The sequence below is a fragment of the Myxine glutinosa genome, chromosome 1, assembly GCF_964187855.1.
Source record: "Myxine glutinosa chromosome 1, kmMyxGlut1.1, whole genome shotgun sequence".
Taxonomy (NCBI): domain Eukaryota; kingdom Metazoa; phylum Chordata; class Myxini; order Myxiniformes; family Myxinidae; genus Myxine; species Myxine glutinosa.
Window position 1 is genome coordinate 294,968,313 of NC_136261.1, and position 26,412 is coordinate 294,994,724.

At 45.8% G+C, this 26,412-nt stretch overlaps 1 protein-coding gene and 1 non-coding gene across 3 annotated transcripts in view; both read left to right on the forward strand.

Moving 5' to 3' along the window:
- Positions 1-1,189: 1,189 nt before the first annotated feature.
- On the forward strand, positions 1,190-1,385 carry LOC137419683 (U2 spliceosomal RNA). Its single transcript, XR_010982985.1, has one exon. It is a non-coding gene; the product is annotated as a U2 spliceosomal RNA (small nuclear RNA).
- A 1,500-nt stretch (positions 1,386-2,885) lies between these two features.
- Positions 2,886-26,412, forward strand: part of STRIP1 (striatin interacting protein 1) — an 80,996-nt gene continuing 57,469 nt past the window's right edge. For both annotated transcript variants that reach the window (XM_068134540.2, XM_068134547.2), the window contains exons 1-5: positions 2,886-3,093; positions 8,427-8,496; positions 10,175-10,249; positions 15,285-15,419; positions 15,639-15,759. In XM_068134540.2, the coding sequence (XP_067990641.2) occupies positions 2,935-3,093; positions 8,427-8,496; positions 10,175-10,249; positions 15,285-15,419; positions 15,639-15,759 (560 nt within the window). In that variant the 5' untranslated portion in view covers positions 2,886-2,934. The remainder of the gene's footprint in view (positions 3,094-8,426; positions 8,497-10,174; positions 10,250-15,284; positions 15,420-15,638; positions 15,760-26,412) is intronic.

The window sequence follows — 26,412 nt, forward strand, 5'->3', positions numbered from 1 at the left end:
AGCCCCGGATGAGGTCCACCTTAGAAAACACGGTCGTGTTGGCCAACCGGGCGGAAAAGTCCTGAATGTGTGGGACCGGGTAGCGGTCGGGGGTGGTGGCATCGTTGAGCCGGCGGTAGTCCCCGCACGGCCGCCATCCCCCGCCGGGCTTCGGCACGATGTGCAGCGGCGAAGCCCAAGCGCTGTTGGAGCGCCGTACGATCCCCAGCCGCTCCAGCATGGCGAACCCCGCTTTCGCCACGGCGAGCCTCGTGGGTTCGAGTCGGCATGCCCGGGCATACACCGGCGGCCCGACCGTGGGGATGTGGTGCTCCACCCCGTGTTTAACGGCCACCGCTGAGAAGGTGGGCCGCGTGAGGGCCGGGAAACTGGCGAGGAGGCGGGTAAAGTCGTCCGCTGCCGGAAGCTTGCAAACTAAACTCGCCGGGACGGAACCTTCCAGCAAGCCGCTTGGCAAGCCGCTCGGTTAGCCGCTCAGTGAGCCGCTCAACGAGCCGCTCAGCGAACAAACGAGCGAGCTGAAGGTTTCGGCCTGGATGAGCCGTCTGCGCTTCACGTCGACCAACAGCCCATTCGCGCATAGGAAGTCCGCACCGAGCAGTGCCATTGGCACGCTGGCGGTCACGAATGACCATTGAAAGCGCTGCCCTCCGAACTGCAGTGAGAGGCAACGCTTCCTGAATGTGCGGATGGGTGTACCGTTGGCGGCAAGCAAAGCGGGGTCCCGGCCCGCGGTTTGCTTGTCGGACGTGGAGGCGGGGAGGACGCTTACCTGCGGGGGAGGTTAAAGGGGGGGTTGCTGTTCGGGAAGAAGATGAAGAGGATGTGCCAGAGGAAGATCGAGGAGGGGGGGGGGGTGTTGGGTAATGATCGTCTAACCTTTGAGGGTTGTGCAGCGTCCGGGGAATCGTGGGGTCAAAAAAGCCCCCCCTCTTGGGCTCTTTGAAAAAAACTGGGCTCAAAAAAAGGATTGTCTGGGATGGGGGATGCGGTACAAAGGGATATTTTGCTTCTTGAGTTTGGAATGAGGTATTGGTTAAATTTTTGTACCAGCTAAAGGTTAAGTTTACTTTAAGTTGGGAAATGATTTTGTTCGGTCTGTTTTATGCGGATTTACGGAATTTTTAAATGATTTTTGTGCATTTTCTGCATGTGCAGAATTGTGATAAATTTGTTCTTTTGACGTTTTTTTGCTGGTTTTAATTTTTAATAAAAAAATCGTCGTAGTATCTGTTCTTATCAGTTTAATTGCTGATATGTCCTGCAATGTTGGGCTGGTTTATTATATGGATTTTTGGTATCAGGAGCTGGATTAGGGCCTTGCTGCGTCCGCTCCATGCATATCGACCTGGTATTGCAGTACCTCCCGGAATGTCGCACCCTCTTTTTGGTGGACTTGTGAACGAAGAAAAGATTCTTCTTTAACGAAGAGGTTTGTTAAAATCTTTGGCCCGATTGCAAATTCTTACCATTGAGATATGGGGCTAACACTATATTATAGCATGATATTTCAAAAAGTTGTCGGTGACTTATTACAAAACTTGGTGGATGAGTTGGGTAAGTGACAATAACAAGCTAATTAGATTTTGGTTCAGGTCGGAATCCAGATCCGGCCTATCAGTCGGACACAAAACATAAACTGTTTAGCCTGGTGGAGGTATGGTATGCTCTCTACTGAGTGTTGTTCTAGTTTACAGATGGGTCGATGTAAAGTACACTGCCCCATTGGGTGTTTCTGTGTTACACCACTAGCTAGCGCTTGTCAAGCCAACTGTTACTTATCAACGGTTTCGAATGGAGTGCTTGCACCACTAGGCGAGACCTTTTCCATTAAACTTGGTAACCGAACATACACCCAGTCAAGAATGAGTAGAACACCGACATATCAAGTCGAGCACACCGGGTGGTACACTGGTACGAGTGGTAGTGGGGATGATTATTACCTCCCCCACCAAAGGTGGATGGAGGTTATGTTTTCACCGCTGTCTGTTTGTCTATCCGTTTGTTTGTGAACAAAATATCTCAAAAAGTCTGGACGGATTCGGTCTAAATTTGGCAGAGATATAGCGTATGTGACAAGGACGAAATGATTAGATTTTGTTGAAGATCCGGATCCGGCTACTAGAATTTTAAAAGTGATTCTTCACCATTGAGTGCTATGGCCAACCAGTCGAAGGGAGGTATGCTTTATACTGAGTGCTGTTCTTGTTGAATTTGTAATCGCAAAACGCTGTATGTATTCCGTTCTCTTAGAAATCACCTCGCACGGGTCCCGATTGTAACAAGAATGACCGCAATGTACGTGGTCACTCACTACCCGCGACGAGAAAAATCGACCCCAAATGCACGGATATCACGATGTTGATATGGTGGATCATGGTGGGTGGAGTCAAGCAACAAATGTGGGTGGAGTCAAGCAACAAATGTGGGTGGAGTCAAGCAACAAATGTGGGTGGAGTCAAGCAACAAATGTGGGTGGAGTCCGGCAGCTATCCGACCAATGGGTGCACATTTCAAGGATCTACCTTCAACGTGAAAAACAACAACAACCACCCACGAGCTCTTATATATATATAGACCTGCCACAGGTCGCAGGTAAAAAATGTGTCATCAGGCAGAGGATCCGCAGCTGTTTTTTAGTTTGTCAACGAAAAAAGTAAAATTCCACATGCAAGGAGACCCTGTTAATTATATAATTTAGAGTGGCGTGGTTGGTGGAGAAATATTCGAAAGGTGGAATATGAATATATATATTTTTTATTTTTATAAATTTATTTATTTATATTAAATCACAATGCAATTTGTTGTTAACACTGGTCCGCATTTTCACAACAGTGACCGAGTGACGTTTAATGAGCTCAGCAATGAATACTCACTTCCTGTGAGGGCGGGTATAAAGGAGGAAGAAGAAGCTTAGTCGGAACATCCGGTGTCATGGAGGTTGGTGGTGTTGGAAATGGAATGGCATTCATGGCCGTACCTGATCTGGGGCATGGAGTTATCCCTGGAGGTGCTGAATCTCCAGGAAAAGGCTCGTCACGTGGCGTGCCTAAACTCAGAGAAATCCTGCGGAATTCAAGGAAAGATTCGGAGGTTCGGGTTCGATGCGGTTGTTGCGGTGATAATCGACTGCGATTGTCTGTTTGAGATTGCTAACCTTGGATTGGACAGACAGACGGATTTTGGACACGGTACAACTAACTATTGGGTTTGCGAGAGATGAGTAAGGCTCTTTAAGTTTAACGTCACAAGCTGGTGTAGGCGACAGAGAAGTTCAACATCTATAACTGCTGGTATGATTTTAAATAACTGCGTGCTCCGTGATGCAGTGCCTATCGGCATCGCCAATGCCGTATTTTTTTTTTTTTTTTTTTGTATACAGAATCGAGGCTCGTGAAAGAGCTAACATTTATCACACAAACAAATCAAACAGACAAACAAAAATATATACAAAGAGGGAGCGGTAGACAAGATGCGGAGCGAAGAGGAAGCACACAAACACAACATTTGAGAGCAGGGACATCGGGAGATGTGTGGGAGTGAGAGGAGGCGTGGGAAGGGGTGGGGGGGGGGCGGGGGGGTGGTGGTTGGGAGAAATTTAAAACACAAGGACACCAAGGACTTTCAGGAAAGAAGTTGGTATTTCAAAAAGTGGATTTGGGATGAAATTAGCGGGAGTAGAAAAGATCAAGGATTTGGATGGGGGAAGATAAGAGATGGTGGTGAACAGCTGTTTTGAATACCTGGAGGGAGGAGTGGGATTGAAGAGAGTGAGGGAGTTTGTTCCAGAGGCAGGAGAAAAGAGGAGTGAAGGTGAGCAGAAAGTCTTGATTTTTGCAGTTTAACCATAAGAGGGTTGCAGGCAGATCTTGTGCGACCTGTAGGAATATTAGGGGGAAGAGGGAGGTGGAAGGAAGAAGAATTGAAGGAAGGAAGAAGCAGAAGAAGTATTACTTCCAAAAGACCTCGATCTCTCCTAGGGTCTTAAGTTGAACATCTGTTGTGCCGTTGAATGAACACCAAGCTGGTCGACTCGGCCTGTAATCCTTCCAAGGTCAGCAAAATGAGTATGAGCCAGCTGTTTAGGGGGCACTGTGTCAGCGGCACAGCCACGCCCCAAGAAAATGATGCAGCCAACCATCCACAGACTGCATATGAAAAATAAAACATCTGGAAACCATGATGACTTTGTGTATAAAAAAACGAATTGTTCATCATGATTAAATGTTGGGTTTGTGTTTCCAACTGAACCCCTGGCTCATGATGCAGGCACATCCAGGTCCAGATACCATTTCTGTTCATCCATTGTATTCTAGAGAACGTTCATGTCTGCTGGTGTATTTGGCCTGAATGTGATTAATGTACAAACCTTTGTATAAGCCTTTGGTCACTGTAAAATAAATGAATAAGAACCTTTGTCTTGAGGTTTCTGTAAAGTGGATCTCTGGGTCAGCAGGACCTTTACATTACACTCTTAAAGGCAGAGATGAGACTTGAAGTATTTAATTTGAAGGTATTTGTGTAACAGCTCCCCTTGCTCTCTATGAGCCTTATACCTTGTAAAATGCAAACGAGTAAAGACAACAGTCATGTAATTGATATATGTCAATCGGATGTTGTTTTTCTGTCCTTTGTTACAACCTACTCCATGACTACATCAATCATACATGTTTTATATATATATATATATATATATATACTACTCACAATAAGTTGGGGATATTGGTAGGTTCTTCGGTGTGGTTGATTTTGTGTTAATTATGTTGAAAAAAGTTGTTGGGTCCTAATTCTATGGTTATTAATGAGAGTGAAAAAACACAGCATTCTTGATTTCAATACCCTAACCCTAACCCCCTAAATAAAAAAATTAACTCACTCCCACAATTTTTCTGGTCTTCATCAATGATCTCTCTGACTCTTTTGAAAATCCTCTCTATCTCTTTGCTGATGACTCCACTCTCTGCCGCTCCATTCCTCATCCCTCAGATAGGCAGTCTGCAGCCTCGTCACTCTCTGCAGACCTGGACAAAATCACAGACTGGGCAAACAAGTGGAACATGTCTTTCAATCCTGACAAATCTCACACTCTTACGATGTCTCTCCGAAAAGACCGACTGGACAACCCTCCCATCCACTTTCTGAATAATCCTCTCCAAGAAGTTCTGTCACTCAAGCTTTTAGGTCTCACTATCTGCCATGATCTTTCCTGGGAAAACCACATTTCCAAGCTGGCCTCCAAAGCCAGTCGCCGACTGGGCATCCTCTGTCGTGCGAAGTCCTTCCTTGGCACACCTGAGCTCCTCACCACGTACAAGGCTTTCATCCGCAGCTCAATGGAGTACTGCTCTCCCCTCTGGGCTGGTGCTCCTGCCTCACACCTAGCTCGTCTTCACGCTGTTGAAACCAAAGCGTTCAGAATCATTGGAATCTCCCGCGATGAAGCTATCTCCGAGGGCCTTTCACTTACTCACCGCAGGCAGGTTGGTGGTCTTTTCGTCTTCTACCGACTCCTCTCCGGCCTTGCTCCCCCAGCTCTCTCTGTGCTCTGTCCCCCAAATATTCCTACAGGTCGCACAAGATCTGCCTACAACCCTCTTATGGTTAAACTGCCAAAATCAAGACTCTCTGCTCACCTTCACTCCTTCATTCCTCTTTTCTCCCGCCTCTGGAACAAACTCCCTCACTCTCTTCAATCCCACTCCTCCTTCCAGGTCTTTAGAACAGCTGTTCACCACCATCTCTTATCTTCCCCCATCCAAAACCTTGATCTTTTCTACCTCTGCTAATTTCACCCCAAAACCACTTTTTTGAAATACCAACTTCTTTCCTGGAAGTCCTTGGTGTCCTTGTGTTTTATACTTCTCCCACCCCCCTCCCCCTTCCCACGCCTCCTCTCCCCAAGCCCTCTCCCTCCCACACATCTCCCGATGTCCCTTCTCTCAAATGTTGTGTTTGTGTGCTTCCCCTTCTCTCCCCATCTTGTCTACCGTGCCCTCTTTTTACATATTTTGTTTGTTTGTTTGATTTTTTTTTTTGTGATAAGTGTTAGCTCTTTCACGAGCATCAATTCTGTATACAAAAAAAAAAAAAAAAATCCCTACCTTATTGTGAGTAGTGTATGATTTGTGTCGAGGAAGTATTTATGACAACCGACAGGGTGAGTCATAAATCCCAGGACACATTTTTAGCCGCTTTTACAAGATGTGGTTATACCATCTACCAGGGTGAGCCATAAGCTCCAGGCATAATAACATATTACAGTAATACAACAATTTCAATACCTCCTTAGACATCAAGTGCATCCGTATGATGTCTGCCGTTGTCACAGCACAATAAATTTTTCTCCATGTGGTGTGAAAACCGACACTAAATATCATGTGTTATGGTGCCAAATGCTTCCTGAATGCATTGTTTTAGTTCATCAACAGATGCCATGCCATGTTCTGCAACTTCAGCTTTGACGTACCCCCACAGCATTGTCACAAGTGGTCATGTCAGGACTATGCTGTGGCCACAGGAGTGTTGGCGAAGAGATGCCAATCTAACGGTTGGGAAAATTTGATTCGGGTAATTTTGTACCACACATGCATGATGCGCAGGTGCTCCATCCTGCTGGAAATAACACTCATGGGCTAGTCCACAGCATTCAAGTTCAGGTGTGGGATAATTCTCCAACATATGCAGATATGACTGCTGGTTGACCGACACATCAAAGAAAAGTATGGACCAATGAGGTGGTGAGCCAATAACGCCGCCCAAACCATAACACGTGGTGGATGGTCTTGTACTTCTTCAACATACTGTGGATTAGCATCACTCCAAAAGTAAACATTGCATGGATATGAACTGAGGTGAACAGCACACTCATCACTGAACATAACCTTTGATTTCTTTTCGGAATTGTATCGAAGTGCTGTAGCAGTCGACAAGCTGTCAACCTGTTTTCATGATCTGCATCTGACAATTCACAAATCACAGTTGGTTTACATGGTTTCATGTGAAGGTCTTATTTCATTGTGCGACGTAACGATGAATACGAAACACCCAACTCTGCAGAACGTTTCTGTAATGATTTTTTTTGGAGATCTGAGAATGGATGTTTTAATATTTTGAATTCCCAAATCACAAATTTTTGGTCGTCCACAGTGCTTGCTGTCAACTTCCAGTCTGAAATTCCTCATTTCCCAAAGATAAAGATTTGATTTTGATGGTGCTGGCTTTCCAAAATGCTCCTCAAAGTCTTCTTGTGCCCGTTTCATTGTCTTGTTTGTGTTTCTCCTCTCGTATTACCACACCACTGCTACCAGCCTTTCTTCCACTGTAAATGGACTGGTGTCTGTCATCTCGGTTTAATGTATTATTTTTATTATCTGAAAAAACCCAGTATAAATACATGATATATCTTCTAAAACAAATCTTGTATATGCAGCTAAAACTGTGTCCTGGGACTTCTGACTCACCCTGCAGAATGACCAATTACTGCTGGCTTTAAAGATAAATTGTGGATGTTTTATTATAAGTGCGGCCAAACGTTTTTCTTCATTGGATGTCAAGTTTTTGAAATATGGCAGGAAGAGGGGCAGGAAAAAAAAAATAGGATTTTTTTGTTACCTGGCATGTTTTCACCCCTGTATGTCTTTCTTTGTCTGTCAGCAGGATAACTCAAAAGGTTATGGGTGGATTCGGGTGAAACTTGGTTGGGTTTGTGGCAGGGTCTAATTGATTTGATTTTGGTGAAGATACGAATATGGGTGTATACAATAAATACGTTATTCTTCAACATTGATAGGGCCAAAAACTATATATATATCATTATATCTCAAAAAGTTGTGGACGAGTTATGACAAAACTAGGTGGATGAGTTGGGTAGGTGATTAGAACAAGCCGATTAGATTTTGGTTAAGTTCTGGATGCAGATCCAGCCTATGAGTGGGATACAAAATGAAAACTGTTCAGCCTTGTGGAGGTATGCTATCTACAGAGAGCCGTTCTTATTTCATAATGTGATTAAACTAAATGCTTACCTTCCAAAGCCAAAGCTTTACATTAACCTCCACTCGTCTGTTCCCCTTTTACTGTATGTACAGCATATGAAATTGACTTCCTTTTTCAGTCCAATTTCACATTTCTCTGCAGTGCTTTGTGGTGGCACCTCGTGTTATTCATTCCCGCTCATGATCTTTATTCTTTTTTTCTTTTTTTAATACTTGCTCATCCACCAAACCTTCCTTTCCCACCTAGCCTCTCTTCATGCTTTGCGCGTTTCATATTTGTTACATTATTTGTTACATTATTTGAACCTTCAATGTCCACCAGTTCTCCACGATCATCACTAATGATTCTCTGTCCTCTGTCAATTTAACTCACCAGCATTTATTTTGTATTCACATAGGTGATTAATTCATTCGTTGGTGTGACTGTTGCAGACTCCAGGTGACTCCACAGATGGGGAATTTGAATATGGAGACTCGGACTGCTATACCCAGGAGCTGTCGGGTAAATGCACAGCTTGCTTGAAATTTAGCTTTTTAACTCTCTGCAAGACAAACTGTATTGCCATGGGTGGTTTTCTGAATCTTGCAATGCCTTGCCCTTGCCATCATCAGATCATATTAGCATTGTGACTGGTGCTAGTTTATTTGTCACTTGGTGCTAGTTTATTTGAATCATCATAACAAAATGGAATGCTAATTCTAACAATGAGCTGATGCTCTAGATGAGCTGATACTTTTGGATGTTATGAGGAATAGATCTGTGTAATGGAAAAGCTAAATCTTGAACGTAAATTATTTTTTTTTATTTTTTTTTTATTTATAAATATTGCATACACAAGCGAAGGTTACCAAGATGGTTGCCATGGCAAAATAATTCAGTCAATCATTATTATTATTTTTTATGTTGAAGGCTCCAGGCATGGACTATATACTCCTATAGAGGCCAGGCCTAAATATAAGAGCTGCATTGATAGAAAAGTGAAGAAGGAGAGAATAATCTAAGAGTTTTTGAGAAAGTAAAAAAATCTGCATTTTGAAAAGGGGAAGATCATAAGTGTTTGGAAAGACATGGGAAGGTAAAGAGGTCCAGAGTTTGGCAGTGGTAGGGAAGAAACAAACATAACAGGCCACCCTTGAGTTGCCAATGGCCACACAATAATTATGAGATGTAGTGGCTTGTCGGGTATTCCATGGTCTTGCTAATGGCAGAGGTACACAAGCAGCGGTACACAAGCAGCAAGTTATTGGGAGCAGTAACCAAAGTAATATCTGTAGAAAAGAGAAAGAGAGCCAACTTTGCGGCGTAATTTGAGCTGGTCGAGTTTTGAGGTCAGATTGGGAGAGTTGATAAGTCGGATTACTTTGGATTAAAAATCTATCCAGTAAGTATGTGGAGCTAGAACCTCCCCAGATGTGAGAGCATTATTCTATACAGGGGCAAATCATTCCTTTTATATGCAGTAGTTGAAGCAACTGTTGAGAGGAGAAGAATCTTCAACATCTGAACAGGACTCCTCGTTTCTTCGAGGTAGACTTCAAGCTATTTGTGTAATATGTGGATTCCAGGATAAATTTAAAAGTTAGGGTAATACCTAGTCGGTGTATTGAATTGCATGGTGTAATTGTGGAGCTTTCAAAGGAGATTGGAGAGTTGAGAGGAGTTTTAGAGAGAGATGGGAAGAAATTTAGTTTTAGAAGCATTAAATTTAAACTGATTACATTTGCCCCACTGGGAAATCTTGTCCAAATCTGAATTTAAAGAGTTTGCTTTAAGAATTTAAGAATCTTTTAAGAATCTTTAAAAAATAATTTAAAGAGAATTTAAAGAGTTTTTAAAATCTGATCAAACGAGATGCAGATCGAGTGAGGGAAGATGGAGCAGATGGGAAAACCATGGAGGAATGTAATGTCGAGTCATCAGCATACGAGTGCATCAGCATAGCATGGCCGTTATCTAATCAGATAATGTCTTGAGAAATAGATATCTGCAATATGAAAGCTAATTGTTCAACGGATTTTCAAATATTCGGTTGCCAAAAGTACATGGTTGGTCAATCGATCGGTCAGACAGATGGAGCTCATTTTAATGTCTTAACCTGACAGAGTTTTGTTTGAGTTTAATCGACATGAATATTAACAGAGTTTTATTTGGTTTTCATCAACATCCTCTTCATTGTCAGAACTCTACAGTTACACTGAAGCGCCAGAATTTGCACTGAACAGGATGTGCCTGGAAGAGGAAATTAAAACCTTTGGTAAGTTTTCCCTGCAATTTGATGTTATTATTGTTACGTTTATGGGGGTAGATGAAGGAATCCCATAGTAAAGGTAGGATTGAATAATTATAGCATGGACTGTGGACGCGTAGGAGAAATCTCGATGTACTTAAGTAGGGAACCTGTAGCTTAAGGTTGTTTGTGTCTTACATGAGGGGTGAAGCAGTGATAACTGGTTAGGGATTAAGGTTAGTTTTGCCAGTATGTGATTTCCCTTTGTGATTGCCCCCATTAAACAACATTTACAACCAGGCCAGCCATGCAAAACCTCCGTTTAACGACAACAACCACCGACAGAACCCGAGCAGAGCCAATCGGCAAGTAAGCCCCGCCTTGATGAACACTCACGCCAAGCAAAGCCAGTAGGTCATGCCACAAGGTATGCAATTGGCCGGTAGGAGGTGGGTGGGCGAAATGGGAGGGACGTTCCGGAATTGGCTCTCAGGCGTGAATAGGAGGAGGTTGTCTGGCTTGGCTGGAACAAGAAGGCTTCACCATCTTTGGTCCTTTTGCTCGAACAGGAGGCTGGCATTTTTCAGTGCGCTCACGCTAAGAGAGTAGTTTTGCAGTACCGGCGTGAGGAGCGCGAGGATGTGGTGCTACTGGGAGGTGGAGGAGGCCACGAGTGAGGCAAAGAGGGCTGTCTCCACTGCTCGCCCCACGGCTCTGGGTGTCTTTGTTTTTGTCGGTCGGAACCATCTTGTCTCTTCGGAGGCATAGGATGCTCTGGGCTTCGCCACCGCCGCTGGCCTTAAACAAAATGACCATTTGGGACCAAATAAGTGCACTATAAAAAGGGACTTTATTTTATTTTATCATTCCCCTGTCTGTTTTATAGCCTGGTGTTGGCTTAGCGGTTAGGGTGCTGGCTTGGGATCCTGGGATCCTGAGTTTGAATCCTGGTTGATCGTTTAACGCGAGGGGGTTGACTCAGCCTGTCATCCTTCCGAGGTTGGCAAATCGAGTACCAGCTTGCTGGGATGAATGTGCCGGTGTGTGCCCTGGTTTAGAATAGGTACACCGTATCCCTGCGTGTCGTAAGTGGCGACTATGGGGTTGGCGTCAGGAAGGGCATCCGGCCATAAAACGTTGCCTCCAAAAGGGAACCATGATGATTGTCATGGGGCCCACAAGGCTAACCCCCGCTCTAGCAGGGATAATAGGCCTTAAAAAGGGAGTTTCTTTTTAATTCCCCTGTCTGTTTTTGAGTCGGTGTGTGGAGTTCCTCAAAGTAGAGAATTTATTTTACCTCACCATTTATGTTCATGATTTATTTCCATTAAATCATTATTGGTTATCAATTATTTGTCGTGTTTACTCGTTTGTTGTTTCGGAATAAACCCGTGTGTTTCGTGAGATAGATACCTCGCATCTCTTCCATCCCGTGCGCGCAAAAAAAATAACCGCTATATATTGTTACGCTTGTGGGGGGTAGGTGAAAAAATACCTGAGGGAAGTCAGAATGATATAAATTAGCATGCTCCGAGTCGCGAAGAAGGAGAAGCCATATCGATGTATCTACGTTGGGTCGAATGTCCGTTTAAGTGTTTAGGTGTCTCCAAAGGAGGAGTGGAGTTGTGCTATCTAGGTAGGGTCTGTAAGTTTAAATTCCCCTGTTTGTGCTTGCCTCCCTGTGATTTTCCCCTAATGTTCTTATAAAACTCAGCAAGCCAGGCAATGGACTCATTCACTCACCACGCCACCACGGCCGACAGAAACCCAGCACATTTGCCAATCGGCAAGTAAACCCCGACGTCATCTGAACCTACCTGAATAGAGATTAGACTCCGTCCCCCCCAACGACTCATAACTAGGAGGCCACACCCCAGCCTTCATGATTAGTGGAGGCATGATGGGATGATTGAGTCGCGCTCGGTGATTGGACAGAGTGTGATGTCAGCAGTTGAACATTCGAGGGCTGAAGGAAAAAAAAAAAAAAAATGCTGTGTGTGTGTGTGTGTGTGTGTGTGTGTGTGTGTGTGTGTGTGTGTGTGTGTGTGTGTGTGTGTGTGTGTGTGTGTGTGTGTGTGTGTGTGTGTGTGTGTGTGTGTGTGTGTGTGTGTGTGTGTGTGTGTGTGTGTGTGTGTGTGTGTCATGGTTGCTCCTCGTGCAGAGAACCTTGTGGAGTTTTTGCAACATTGGAGGAGTGGGGGGGGGGGGGGGGGTGTTGTTGGACTGTGGTGTCTTTCGGGGGAGCTGGGGCCGCGTTGCGCTTCGCGGTGGAAGCGAGGAAGGGCTGGTTGAGTGCCTGCTCATGCCTGGGCATTTTCTGACTCGCGGGTTAGGCGCCACGATACTATCGGGGCGTGTCCCTCCACAAGCGGCTACACCGGCAGCAATGACCAATGCGCCCTCGACACTTTGGGGCAGAGCTGAGTCAGCCCCACAGTAAGGGAATTTTTTTTTTTTTTAAATCTTTCCCCCTTGTTTGTATAGGAGCCTGAATGGAGATGTCTTTTTTTTTTCTTTTTTTTTTAAATTCCTTGCTTCATTTAAATAAATTTATTTGTGTTTCATTTTCAACGGTGTTTTCTTCCGTTTCTTTGTTCTGTGGGTTCGGATTAATCCCGTGTGTTCCCGATTAGATAAGGCTTTGGGCCTTTCCCGCGCACGCCTAAGACAATCCCGCAATGGTTCGAAATACGCCTCGGAGTTAAAGCTCGTTTCAGCTATTCGTCCAAGGCTGGTCTTAACTAGCTGCGGACAGGATAATATTGCTGTTGGTTCTAAAGATATTTTGTGATCTCGTCGTGACACAAAATGAAATTGAGGTTGACGTCGCTTGTTGTATATAATAAATGAGTGTTTCTGCCTCTTTTTTTTTTTTCTTCTTTTTTTTTTAACAAGCAAACTCTAAATCAACAAGTGTCTGTCTCTCAGTCTATCTGTTTTCCTTAATGACAGCCATTGACTTATCTCAAATTACAGACTTCTTGGGTATCCATGAAATTTTTCTATCTCCATATCCATCTGGTGTGTTCTATAATCTATATAATCCTTCTTCCCTTTACTCCCAGCCTTATTTTCTTGTTCTTTTTTTTGGGGGGATTGTTCATGATCGAGGCTTGTGAAAGATCTGGAGCAGAATGGGACGGAACAAAATGGAAAGGGGGAAAACGTCAACAGCAGAGTATAAATGAAAGTGAGATCAAGGGGAGGGGGTGAAGGACACATTGGGAGAACAAGATACACACAATTTGAATGAAACACAGCAAGAAGAGGAAGGGAAAAGCACGGTTGAAATAGAAAGGGTTGATGGAGAGAGGGGAAACAAATCATAATAACCCTTGGATAATGTGAGTGCTTTGGAATGGGGTCATTTTGTGGTAGAAGCGATCATGAGTATGGATGGGGGGTGGTGAACAGCTGTTTTGAAACCCTGGAGGGAATAATGGGACTGAGCAGACTGAGGAAGTTGGTTCCACAGGTGAGAGTAAAGAGGACCCAATCCTTTCAAAATGTGTATTGGCTGAGTGTTCTTGTGCAGGCTGTAATCGGTCATTCTTGGACTTCACAAAACTTTCTCCACTGTCCATCTTCCCTTTTCTTATCTCGATTTTATTTTTCTCATCTCTCCTCAAACAACTGCTTATAGGATTGTGTTTGTGTACTTTATGTATAGGGGGGCCTTATCTTCATTATAATTGCCTGTACATCGTGTTTGTTGCTCTGTTTTTCTTGTAATTTCTACGTTGATACTCAATATGACAGTATTTTCTATGGATAAGAAAACATTTGTACAAGGTTGTTTTTTTCTACTAATTTGAATCTATCCCATAAGCATCCATGTTTGTTTTCAAACTGTTCTGCGATTTATGAGAACTAGGGATGTACCCATGCTTCGGATGGGTGGGAAGCCAGAAGCAAACAGGCAATGCAGAAACGGCGAATGCTAAAGCATGAAACCAATAAATTCCACATTCCTGTTGCACCTTCAGTCGCACGTCAGACATGGACAGCAAGTTCGTGAAGGACTTCCATGAAATACGTACCCGTTCACAAACAAACGGGTATATTCATGTACAGAAACATCGATTGTGGGACCGTGGCGAATCTGCATATGGCGATCCGTGAAGTTCACGTTCAGAAAGTAGAAACCATCACGGCATGTCGTCATTCACTTAAACTCGATATCTCTTTTTTAATTCCAAACAACATAACTCCAATTTATCACAAAATAAACTTTTAACAACATTGTTAATGTTTCCTTCATTGTAAAAACTTCCAAATCAACAGTTAAAAGGATTTTGAGCCGATAGCTGTTACGGCCTTGGCAAGATCGATGGAGACAGCGATCTATTAGCGTATTCACCGCCCAAATAGCTATGTGGAATTCTCTCATGTTGAGATTAAACGGCGTTTGAACTTTGGCAGAGGTCATTATTTATTTTTAATGATGTTTATATACAAATGATGTTTAATGAGGTTTATATATATATATATATATATATATATATATATATATATATATATATATATATATATATATATATTGGTTTTGGGTCGTCCTTTCCGCATATCTCGTGGGATAGTTGGAGAGATGGCGGGGAGGGGTTTGGAATTCTCTCAAGCAGGGATTCAACCCTTGTCCTTATAAAAGGTCTTTGTCCGAGGTCACTGTTTCAGCTGTGCAGCCGTTTGTGCGGCACCCGGGAAAGCAACATCGTCACAATGAGAACGATGAACGTTATGCGAACGCGAATGTTATGCCGGAGTCCAAACCTGAGAATGCTGGAGACTAAAGCTGAAATTGGGAAAACTAAATAGCCTATTTTACTCCTGGAGATCCCAGGATTATCCACCCAAAATATCTTTGCGATCTGTTCAGCCGTTTTTACAGTACCTTCGAACAGACAGACCGACAGATGGACGGACATTTGGTGAATTATAGTAAGATGTGGTAAAATAATGATGCTTGTTAATCCATGGATAGCACAATACTTACAAGGTTATTTTTAGCAGGGTTTCTAATGTTGCATTCCGTTTTCATCCTAACGTTTAACCAACATTACAGGAAAGGAGGTGAGGTGGTTGCAGCTTGATCAAAACTCCCAAATGCTGTGCATCCTAAAACTTCTCAATGGATTGGAAGTCACTAATCGTGATTGTCGACTCAGGGTCACCAGAGCTATACTCTATTTATCGCAGGGTATGTCCTCATGAGTAGCATGATTGTACTCTACTCCTCCAACCACGTGATCCTTATACCTTTTTTTCCCCCCCTCTTTTTGCAGTGCATTTGCTACTTACAGATTCAAAATAGATGTTACATTTATATTGTTTTGATTTTATACCAATTGCTGCAACTTTAGTGCCTTGACAATGTGCAATGTTTGGGTGACTTGTCTGTGATCGCTTTCTTTCACAGGGGTTTTTGGAGAATGCGACACCGAATCTGATGTTATGAAGTTGGTCCGGCAAAACGTTTTCATGTTGCTCAAAGCAGGAACCTTCAGTGCTCTCGTGGATCTGCTCAGCATGGAGATCGAGTGGGTGTGCTCGAACTTTACACTTGTGCAAATGCAGCAATTCTGGGTTTGAATTCTCAAACCTGTTACAGTTACACTGAATCACCAGCTAGAAATGGAGCTAAAACCACATTAGGCACAGTTACCCACGTGGACTATCATGGTTCAAATGTACTTTTTCTATTTGTTTGCTCTTTTTTTTCATTATCTTAACAAGGTATGCCATTTGTACTGACAATGTATGGGTAAGGTCACAAAAGCTTGCTTGTGATAACCTATCACATAGTTGGTGATGCACTGGATGATGGTCCCTCAAAGCCATTTACCAAAGTTGTTCAAACAGTGACACTTGCGACATTACCAATGGCAATTGGGTCATCTTTGAAGCTAAGCCTTGTTTGGTAGAAGTTTTTTCCATCACAACCATTCACAGGATAGATGTAATGTGGTGCATGCAATTTCATCAATTTTGATGATTTTTACACTGGAGGATGACTGGCAACATCACCTAAAGGTGATGATGATGCAAGTCCTATAACAAGCCTTTAAAAGATGGAGGTAATTTTGGATAATTTTTCATATTTTTGTTTTATTTTATTATTTTTCTGCTCCTTTTCCTCCTTCTCCTGCACTGTTTCGCTTCATGGAGGAACTTGTGAGTTTGTTACATTCAAGATAAGAACATAAATCAATTGGTGCTATGGAATTTAGCTTTTATATTTGCGATCCCACCATCACGAGCATTATGCCCTGAGGGCAATTTCACAAACCCTTTTACTGAAGTACAAGATATATATATAAAATCTTGTCACTGAACTACTCCTTCAAACTTTTGTGAAGTCATCCCAAACTTCCATTCTGCACCTACCCTCCCTTGTGTATGTGCTTAGGGGTTCCTTTAAAAACTTTTTTTTAAATTCCTTCAACTTAAATCTTCAACTTAAATCTTCAACTTAAATTGCTTATAAAAATGTAATATCAGGAATATCACAAATACATTTGTGCAAAATAAATATTTGTATGATGATTGGTGTAAATTATGACAAGACAGCAACTCAGGTGCAGTCATGATCCTCAGTTAATACAAGCCTGTTCCTCTGTCTGCGTTTATATATATATATATATATATATATATTGTTACGGACACGGCTAAAGATGTTGCTTGACCGAGCGGAATGGCCGCCGTGTTCGTACAGTTTACCCGATTACCCCCAACTCACCCGATTCCACTCGAACGTTGGCCAAATCGCGCTACGCTAAATCAATGATTGGAAAGGACACAACGACTGGGATAAATGAAACGACGCAAGGGGTACAGTTCTCAAGACCTCCGGAGGAGGATATAATTAGTGGTGGAGAAAAGGGGGTAGATTACAAGGTAGAGTGAGGTAAAAGACACAGAAGAGATAGGCACTTAGATACAATCTTATCTATCCCAGACAGACCACAGACAAACGGAACAAGGCTGACTTACACAGGGATTGATGGCAGGGAAGGACAGGTCGGTTGATAGCACAAGGTGCACCTTGGCTCGGGGACAGGATCAAGCACGGTCCAAAAGATGCAGGGAGGCCTCACAGCGCTCGGAGGTGGCGTCTTTCTTCTCCAAGCTCAGCGCGCATCTGATGTCACCTCCCTCTTCCTGCGCATGCTCAGCGGGGAGTCACACGCCCTCGGCTGGTTGGCTCCGCCCCAGATGGGACCGGTCCGCCGCTTCTATTGGGTGCGGGGGTTACCGGGCTCCGCCCTTGACGAGGAGCTGACAGCGAGCCCCTACTTGGTAACCCCGTCGAGCACATGTTCGATGGCGGCTCGTTGGAAAGGCCTGGTGCCCTCCCAACACCCCCTACCAACCAAGCCGGAGTGAGGACGCGCACTCCCCGCGCCGCCGCCGTTGTTGTTGTTTGTGTTGTTGCTGAACCGTGAGGAAGAGCTGCGGGGAGGTATTGGGAGGTCCTAAACTTCCTAACGGTGCCATACAATCACATTCTGGTGCAACGAAGAGTCAGAATTAATGGAAACGAGTCCTTAACTGATATAGACTAAGAATAACTAGCAAGATGTCCTATAGTTGTCTACGTGAGATGCGGTGAACCTGGGTGCGACATTTAATGGGGGAAATAGGGGGAGGTCGGGTCTACAGAGTGTTGTTTACAGAAAATGGGACTAGGGAATGGGGGATTGGGGATAGTTGGGAAGTATTTTTTTTTTTTTTTTTTTTTTTTGTATACAAGATCGAGGCTCGTGAAAGAGCGAGCATTAATCACACAGAAAGACAACCGACACATAAAACATATAACATCGGGAGCGGTAGACAAGATGGGGAGAGAGGGGGAAGGACACAAACACAACATTTGAGAGCAGGGACCGAGAGACATGGAGACATCGAGAGATCTGAGAGAGGGCGAGGGCTTTGGGGGGGGGGGCATGGGAAGGGGGCGGTGGGAGAGGTATAAAACATATGGACACTGCCAGGACTTCCAGGAAAGAAGTTGGAATTTCAAACAAGGTGGATCTGGGGTGAATTAGCGGGGGTAGAAAAGATCAAGGTTTTGGATGGGGGAAGATAAGAGATGGTGGTGAACAGCTGTTTTAAAGACCTGGAGGGAGGAGTGGGATTGAAGGGAGTGAGGGAGTTTGTTCCAGAGGCGGGAGAAAAGAGGAATGAAAGAGTGAAGGTGAGCAGAGAGCCGAGATTTCGGCAGTTTAACCATCAGAGGGTTGCTGGCAGATCTTGTGCGACCTGTAGGAATATTTGGGGGACAGAGCACAGAGAGAGCTGGGGGTGCAAGGCCGGAGAGGAGTCGGTAGAAGACAGAAAGACCACCTACCTGCCTGCGGTGAGTGAGTGAAAGGCCCTCAGAGATAGCTTCATCGCGGGAGATTCCAATAATTCTGAAAGCTTTGGTTTCAACAGCGTGAAGCCGAGCTAGGTGTGAGGCAGGAGCACCGGCCCATAGGGGAGAACAGTATTCCATTGAGCTGCGGATGAAAGCCTTGTATGTGGTGAGGAGCTCAGGTGTGCCGAGGAAGGACTTCGCACGACGGAGGATGCCCAGTCGGCGACTGGCTTTGGAGGCCAGCTTGGAAATGTGGTTTTCCCAAGAAAGATCATGGCAGATAGTGAGACCCAAAATCTTGAGCGACAGAACTTCTTGGAGAGGATTGTTGAGAAAGTAGATGGGAGGGTTGTCCAGTCGATCTTTTCGGAGAGACATAGTAAGAGTGTGAGATTTGTCAGGATTGAAAGACATGTTCCACTTGTTTGACCAGTCTGTGATTTTGTCCAGGTCTTCAGAGAGTGAGGAGGCAGCAGACTGCCGATCTGAGGGAAGAGGAATGGAGCGGCAGAGAGTGGAGTCATCAGCAAAGAGATAGAGAGGATTTTCGAGAGAGTCAGAGAGATCATTGATGAAGACCAGAAAAAGCACGGGGCCCAGAACACTGCCTTGGGGAACTCCAGCCTGAACAGGAAGAGGAGATGAGAGAAACCCATTCAGGGCCACACGTTGACGACGTCTTTATGAACACCTGCACTGAATGCCTTCGGCAGTATTGAGGAAATAGGGGAATATTTACAAGCGGATATGGATGGATGCAAATCCCATATCCGCAACAATATATATATATACAGTGAAACCTTGACTTACGAGTTTAATTCGTTCTGTGACCGAGCTCGTAACTCAATTTGCTCGTTTCTCAAATTAAATTTCCCCATTAAAATGAATTGAAATGCTATTAATCCGTTCCAGCCGGCCAAAAACCACACCAATTTTTTTTGAAATATATATTGTTATGAATTTGGTAATGCAACATCTAGAGCTAGGTAGATCTGAATAGGTAGGTATTCGGCTGTCGTGACAGGGACTCTACATGTAATAAGTTCTTGATGTTTAGGCGTTTGTCGGGGTAAGATGTATGATTGTGGATCTACCTGGAGGTCCGAGTGTTAAATAGTGAGGGATTAAAGGTAACGCCCCTGTGAGTATCACCTAGTAATCAAACCTTTGTCCTTTATGGCACTGCAAACCACATAAACATTAGTTAGGTCCTTAGCGCAACATTAAATAATCCCCTTTCCCTGACAAGGACTTCGTATTAAATTGACAGGAAACCAGGTCAAAAACACCACCACAATTGGCCGCCACCGTGTACACCTCCAAAGGCCTACAAACCTGGCCGGCACGTGTTATGCCAGGACCGCGGGGTCACGGACGGGAGATGTCAGGAGTCGCATGCCGCAGAGGGCGTGACCTGGGCGAGTTGGGAGGCTATGATTGGCTGAGGAGTGCGCCAATGTGACGTCATCGGCCACCAATATAGGCGACGGTCGAACGCCATTTCGGCAGTTGAGTCCAGAGTTGAGTCGCAAGTCACACGGAGTTAGTTCGCCAGTTGGAGTTGGAGAGGACACGCCATTTCGGGCAGTCGCAGTCGAGTTCGAGCTTGGCAGTGAGCAATTGAGAAGCGAGTTGGAAGGACGAGACGTGCAGTCCCACCTGCGTTCTCTCCGGTCCTGTCTTCGTGCTTTGTGTGGGGATCGACCTCGTGTGAAGCTGCTGGCTTGCGTTGGGTGCTTTGGAGCGTGGTGCACGGACCTGGTGGGCGGCGAGAGGATCGGAGCCTGGTGGAGCAAGGCCTCGTGGGTGCATCGGGGCCGAGCGGTGCCGGGGTGGACGGCAAACAATACAAGATGACAAAGACAGATAAGCCGAGCTCCTTGTGTACATTTTACAAGACGTGTTATTTTCGTAATTAATCTCCCTCGTTTGTGTTTGCTGTCAGTCGCGTGGGGACGTCCCGATTTAGGTTTATTAGAGTTATTAGATTTACCGGCGGGCTTTTTCACTGGCTTTACTTTTCCTAATAAACCCTTATATTACTTTTTGTACATAATATCTGAACGCAGTTTTCCTGGGTGTTTGATTTTAATAGATAAGGTTGCGGAGCCTTCGCTGCGTCCCGCCATTCCGCGCGTTGGTGTTGAACTTGAGTCCGCCATTGAGTGTTCGCCTCGGGAGTTAAAGTCTCGCAAATCGGTCATCCGTAACTGTGGTGTTAATCACGGTTACGCGACAAGTGGTGTCAGGAGTGTAGGATTTGAACCCGTCGGACAAATTTTTTTGTCCGCGGCGAGACATCGACACGGTCGGACAAATTTTTTTGTCCGCGGGGCGACATCGACACGGTCGGGCGTACATTGCGCTCGACGTTCGAACGCAAAATTTTTATAGTTGAGGCGGAGAAATTTGATAATCAATTGGGCAAACGGAGCGCGATATCGCGTCTTCGTCAAATTTAAATTGTGTTTCAGGAATTATTAAAATAAATACGCGCGCGGGGAACGACCTTCCGAAAAGCGGATGTCGGAGGTCGACGAGATGGAAGTACGCAGCGAGGCCTCCGTCAGCGTTGGGAGTGAGCCGGAAATAGGGGAGTTTGATGCAGAGGTGAGCCTTGGAACCTCCCTCGTCCCGAGCACCAACTTATGCCCCTCCCCTACCGGGGAGTCGGGAACAAATGGGACGGCCCCGAGAGACGACCAGGCTTTAATGAAATTTTTTAAGGAATTAATGGATGCTCAGAGGGCCGAGGGTGAGCGAAACCTTGCAGAAATTCGGGGAGACATGAGGGCTCAGAGGGAGCGATTGGAGATAATGAGGGACGAAGCGAGGGGTACCGGTGAGAAGTTAGACAATAATTTTGAGGGGTTAGACAACGGGATAAAAGAGGTGAAAAATGGGTTAATGGGGGTAGAAAATAGAATGGCTGCCCAGGAGAATCAGATAGAGGGAGTGAAAAATGGGTTAGAGGGGTTAGAAAACAGTATGGAAGGAAAAATTGGGGAAATGGCACAGCAGCTGGGGGAACGAATTGATGGCATAGAAGGGAGAGTGCAAAACCAAATTACGGACAGACTGGGGAAATTTGAGGGTAAAGTAGAAACTCAAATGGGGGCACAGGAGAAGCCAAAGGTGGCAAAAATTGAATCGGAACGGGGGGAAGCTAGATTGGGAACAGGAGAGAGTACGGCCCATGCAGATGTGCACGGGGCTCAGGAGCCGGGAATGGCAAAATTGGGAATTGCACAGGGAATGGCAATTGAAGTAAATGGGGAGACCGCAGGTCCACAGGTGGATGGGGAATGTCCACAGGTGGATGGGGAATGTCCACAGGTGGATGGGGAATGTCCACAGGTGGATGGGGAATGTGTACAGGTAGAGGGGGAATGCCTGCAGGTAAACGTGGAGAGTCCACAGGTGAGCGGGGAAGGAAATTTGGAATGTGAGAGTTGGAATGGGGAATGTTTCCCACATTCTGGCCTGGTTGTTTATCGGGACCGTGTGGATGTCACAACACCCCAACCGGGGGATGAATTTGGAATTGTGCAGCACCAGGGCGGTGGTGCGGAGCAAGAGGGGGTAGAGTTTTTGGGGGTCCATGCAATGGAGCCGGACCAGGTATTTATTGGGGATATTGATCAAAGCCTGGCGGGGCCAGGAATGATTTGTAATGATGAGGATGATTTGATCCAGCGGCTGGAGACCTGTGACAGTCCCATGGAGGTAGAGCTTGTTCAGGCCCAAAGGAGTCTGGGGGAAGAGGTGAGTTGGTCCAAGGAGGTGGTTGGAATGACCGAGGGGACGCTCACTGTACACTGCTATTTGGAAACAGAGGCTCCAAAATTGGACAACCAGTTGGGGGAGTGTGTTGGCTCCGGGCTGGATTTGGATCTTGGAGGATCGGGAGATAGAGCTTCTGGAGATTTGGTCCCTGTAGGGAATTTGGATCAACTGCAGGGAGGGGCAGAACAACCGGTGGTAGAGGTTGTTCCCTGCAGCTGCGGAATGGCAGTGGGAATGAAAATTTGTAAAATAAAATTACAATGGGAAATTGATTTGGAGCAGCCATGGTTTGGATTGGTCCCCGGGCTGCGGGATCTGGATATGGAGAGGTCATGGGTGATGGCCTCGGGCAAAAGTTGCCCCTTTCAAAATTTGGGTATGCCAGCCAGCTGGGGGGCTGTGATGGCGAGATTTGGACGTGGGGTCCAGCCTTGGGTGTCGAGGTACGACCTGGGTCCCACGGGGGGTCTGGTGGAGTGTGGCGTCCCTTGTCCGTCGGGGCGCCGTCCGAGCTGGTGGCTCGGGCCGGCAGGGTCACCGGACCCTGGTGGGGGTTAAGACCTCCAGGGAGGTCCGAGGTGGTTTCTCAAGCCTGGGATGGCAAATATTGAGGACCACTGGGGGGAGGTGTTGTGGGTCGCGCTTTGGTGGTGGCACCGCAGATGGCCAGCTTGGGCCTGATGTAGTGATCACCCGGGCATGCGACCTGACACCCTCTCCCTGAGACTTTGGGACAACTGGCATGTGATGACCTGCCATGCCGTGTTGGTCGATGGACGCGGGTCAAACCGAATGGACAGGGATGGAGATAGCCTGCCGGACAACCATTGGGGCATCTGTGGAACGTGATGGTGTGAGTGACCTTCCACAGATGCTCCGTTATGATTTATGGACTCTCGGGTTGGGAAGAGAGCCATGGGGATGTGAATCGGGAGATGTGTAACGTGCCGAGCATATGGGCCATGCTCGGCTGGCATGTGTATGGCAAAGCATCCTTCTTTGGTGAGGTGAGTGAAATGTGACAAATGGTTGGCATGGGTAATCTGTGGGTTAGATGGAAATTTAAGGGTGGATTTTGAAATGCCATGGTGGACACTGTACAGTGACGCCATTATTGATCCAGGTGTGTAGACCAAAGTGTTGGAGGCTGTGATGAAATTAATAGGGTAGCAAGACACAGCTTTCAACTGGTTGCGGGGGCAACTGTGCTGATATTTGGGACGCGGGATGATGGGGATGTAGTTGTGTAGCCTGAGGGTCAACGTGGTGCTGTGCGTGTCCGAGGTGTGTGGACCATGTCTTCTGGGTGGGTCTCCTGGTGGAGCATGGCTGTTGACTGGACCTTGGTGTGGTCAAGTGTGGGTGAGCACTGGGGGGCTGCAGTTCTGTAGTCGGACTGGGGGATGATGGGGAGGTGCAGGGGACGTGGCTGTAGGGATGCCACGCACTGCGACCGTGCCCCCCAGGGCCGAGGTTGTGTGTGCGGTAGTGTGTGTTTTGGCAGCAAGTGCTCACCACATTGGCCAGCTGGGGCTGCTGCAGCTGTGTTCCTCGCAGGGGGGGCCGAAGGATGGATGGTGGGTCGCACCCTTATGGACACTCATGGGCCATGTTGGCGTTTTGACTGCTCACCTTGTCCCGGTGACCCTTGCACGGTAGAGGTGCAGAGCTGTCGTGGCCACAGGTAGTTGTGTAGTGATGATCACCGTTGGATGCGGATCCACATACCTGCCAGTGTAGTGGGGACAAAAGAGAAATTTGGAAGTATTTGGTAGGCCCAATGTGAAATTTTGGGAATTGTATGGGTGGATTGCACTTTGGACCTGACCAACCTGCAACTGCCTGAACTTGAGGTGAGTGTTTTGAGGGGTGCTGTCCCAGGCTTCAGGATTTGCTTTGGGAGATTGGGGACATGTAATTTGGAGTTGGGAGGCGGGTGAGAGTGATGACATGGCCGGTGAGGGGATGGAATGGGAGCCACAGTGTCTTGTGGGTGGCGTATGTTTTTGTATTGTGGTTAGGTGTTTTGATGTGGTCGTGAGAGTGGAACCTGGAGAGTGAGTGATGATTATTGGAGATAATGAGGGGCGATAAATTGTGCTTTTTGGAAATGTGCTAATGGAAATGTGTAAGGATTCAATGATTCGAACTGTGAATGGGATTTCACATTGGCAGGCCATGGCAAGCCTTGTAACACCTTTTACACCATCTATGAATTGTACTGAATTGTGCTGAGTTGTGTGGAGAATTGAATGGCAGCGGGGGAGGAAGTGTGTTTTGGGGACCATGGGTGGGGAAGGTCGCCGGCACTCTGAACAAGTTGTGGCCTGGCATGCTCTTCTCTGCCGTTATATACGTCCTCCTCGGCATCTTTTTCCAGAAGAGCCCTGTCTCGTCACAGTTGAAGATTTGCTGGGGGATGTATCGTTCGGCTTCTATAAGTTCGGCAAAAGTTATAATAAAATCTTCAGCTGCCTTCACATCCAAGCTTGCTGCCTCACCATGCCTGACGACGGAGTGAATGCCGGTCCTCTTCTTAAAATTATCAAACCATCCCCGACTGGCTTTGAATGACTCTTCCGATGCCTCGTCCGTTGATGTTCCCGCCGTCTGCTGCACCAAATCCCCGTAAATGTCTCTTGCCTTCTCACAGATGATGCTCTCGGTCGCGGTATCTCCTGCGAGCTGCTTCTCCGTCAACCACACAAACAACAACTTCTCCATCTCTTCATGGACAGAGGTCCGGAGCTTTGAAATAATCTTAACGCCCTTGGCTGGCGTTATAGCCTTTGTAGGGGAAGTGGTGGGGTGAGACTCAAGACGCCAATGGTCGGAAACAGGTTTTACAAAAGGTCTGGTTTATTAACTGGTTATTCACTTCATTCCATTACCAAATAATACCCTTTAACTCAATGGACCAGGTTAACTCTATTCGCATGGTCCTTCTTGTTCGGCTGCAGCGCCGAACTCGTGGTACGCGTTCATTCCGTCGGGCAGAGGTTCCGCGTGGCAAGTGCTCTCTCTCAGCGCTGTTCACAGGGTTCCGTTCCGTTCCGTAGGTCAGAGCTTCTGGTGACAAGTCTCTTGACTCATAGTTTGCTCTGGTTTTTATGGGCCTTGTCGCGCTAATCCCTTCTCCGCTAATGCCCCGAGGTCATGCATGCACCGAGTCCTGGCACCAGCTCGCTCCCCTCCTGCTGCGAGTTCCCTTTACCAAACGATAGGGGGGGTGCTCCATCCTGGGGCTGTGACGAGGTGGACAAGAGATTACCATGTTCATGCACATTCTTGGCATTCATTTACGAAGTCGTCTATCTGCTTCGTTACCAGTCTTAATCAATGAGTTACCAGTGCCAATCAATAAGTTACACTGAGTTACACTTCCACAATTCCCTCATCTTTTTGTTTTTGTTTATATTAACCATTAATCTAAACATCACTATAAGTAAACAATCAATCACTACAAGTGAACATCATTACAAGTATAAGTAAATAATCAATCACTGCAAGTAAACATCATTACAAGTATAAGTAAATAATCATAACTTTGGTAATCAAATTCCCTTAGGCATACACCGTCATCCTGCAAGAATCACAAAACATTTCGTTGGTCATTGACTCCTTCCATATTGTTCAGTCTATTGCATTTGCATCACAAATATATTTTCAAAACAACACTTCACCATCACCAATATACAACAATTTCACTTCATTTTCAAGTTTTGTAAAGCATCTGCACCATCTGGCAAAAACGTTTGCCTCCACACAAATGTTGACTTTGTTTGAAAGGAAGGGCTGATCACTTGTGTTTGAATTCAGGTATGAAACATTTTCTTCTGTCTTTATGAACACCTGCACTACTTCGTGTAGGATTTCGCTGTTGTGGTAACGGTGCGGAGTCATAGACTGACCCTGCTCTCCATGTAGCATTCTTGCCACTCTTGCTGTGAACCATAATGATTCCTTGAACAAGGCCTTCGCCCAGTTGTAGTCGACTTGCCTCCTCCCTCATTATGAGTGGGCAGCAAGTGTTGGTGTAATGTTGATT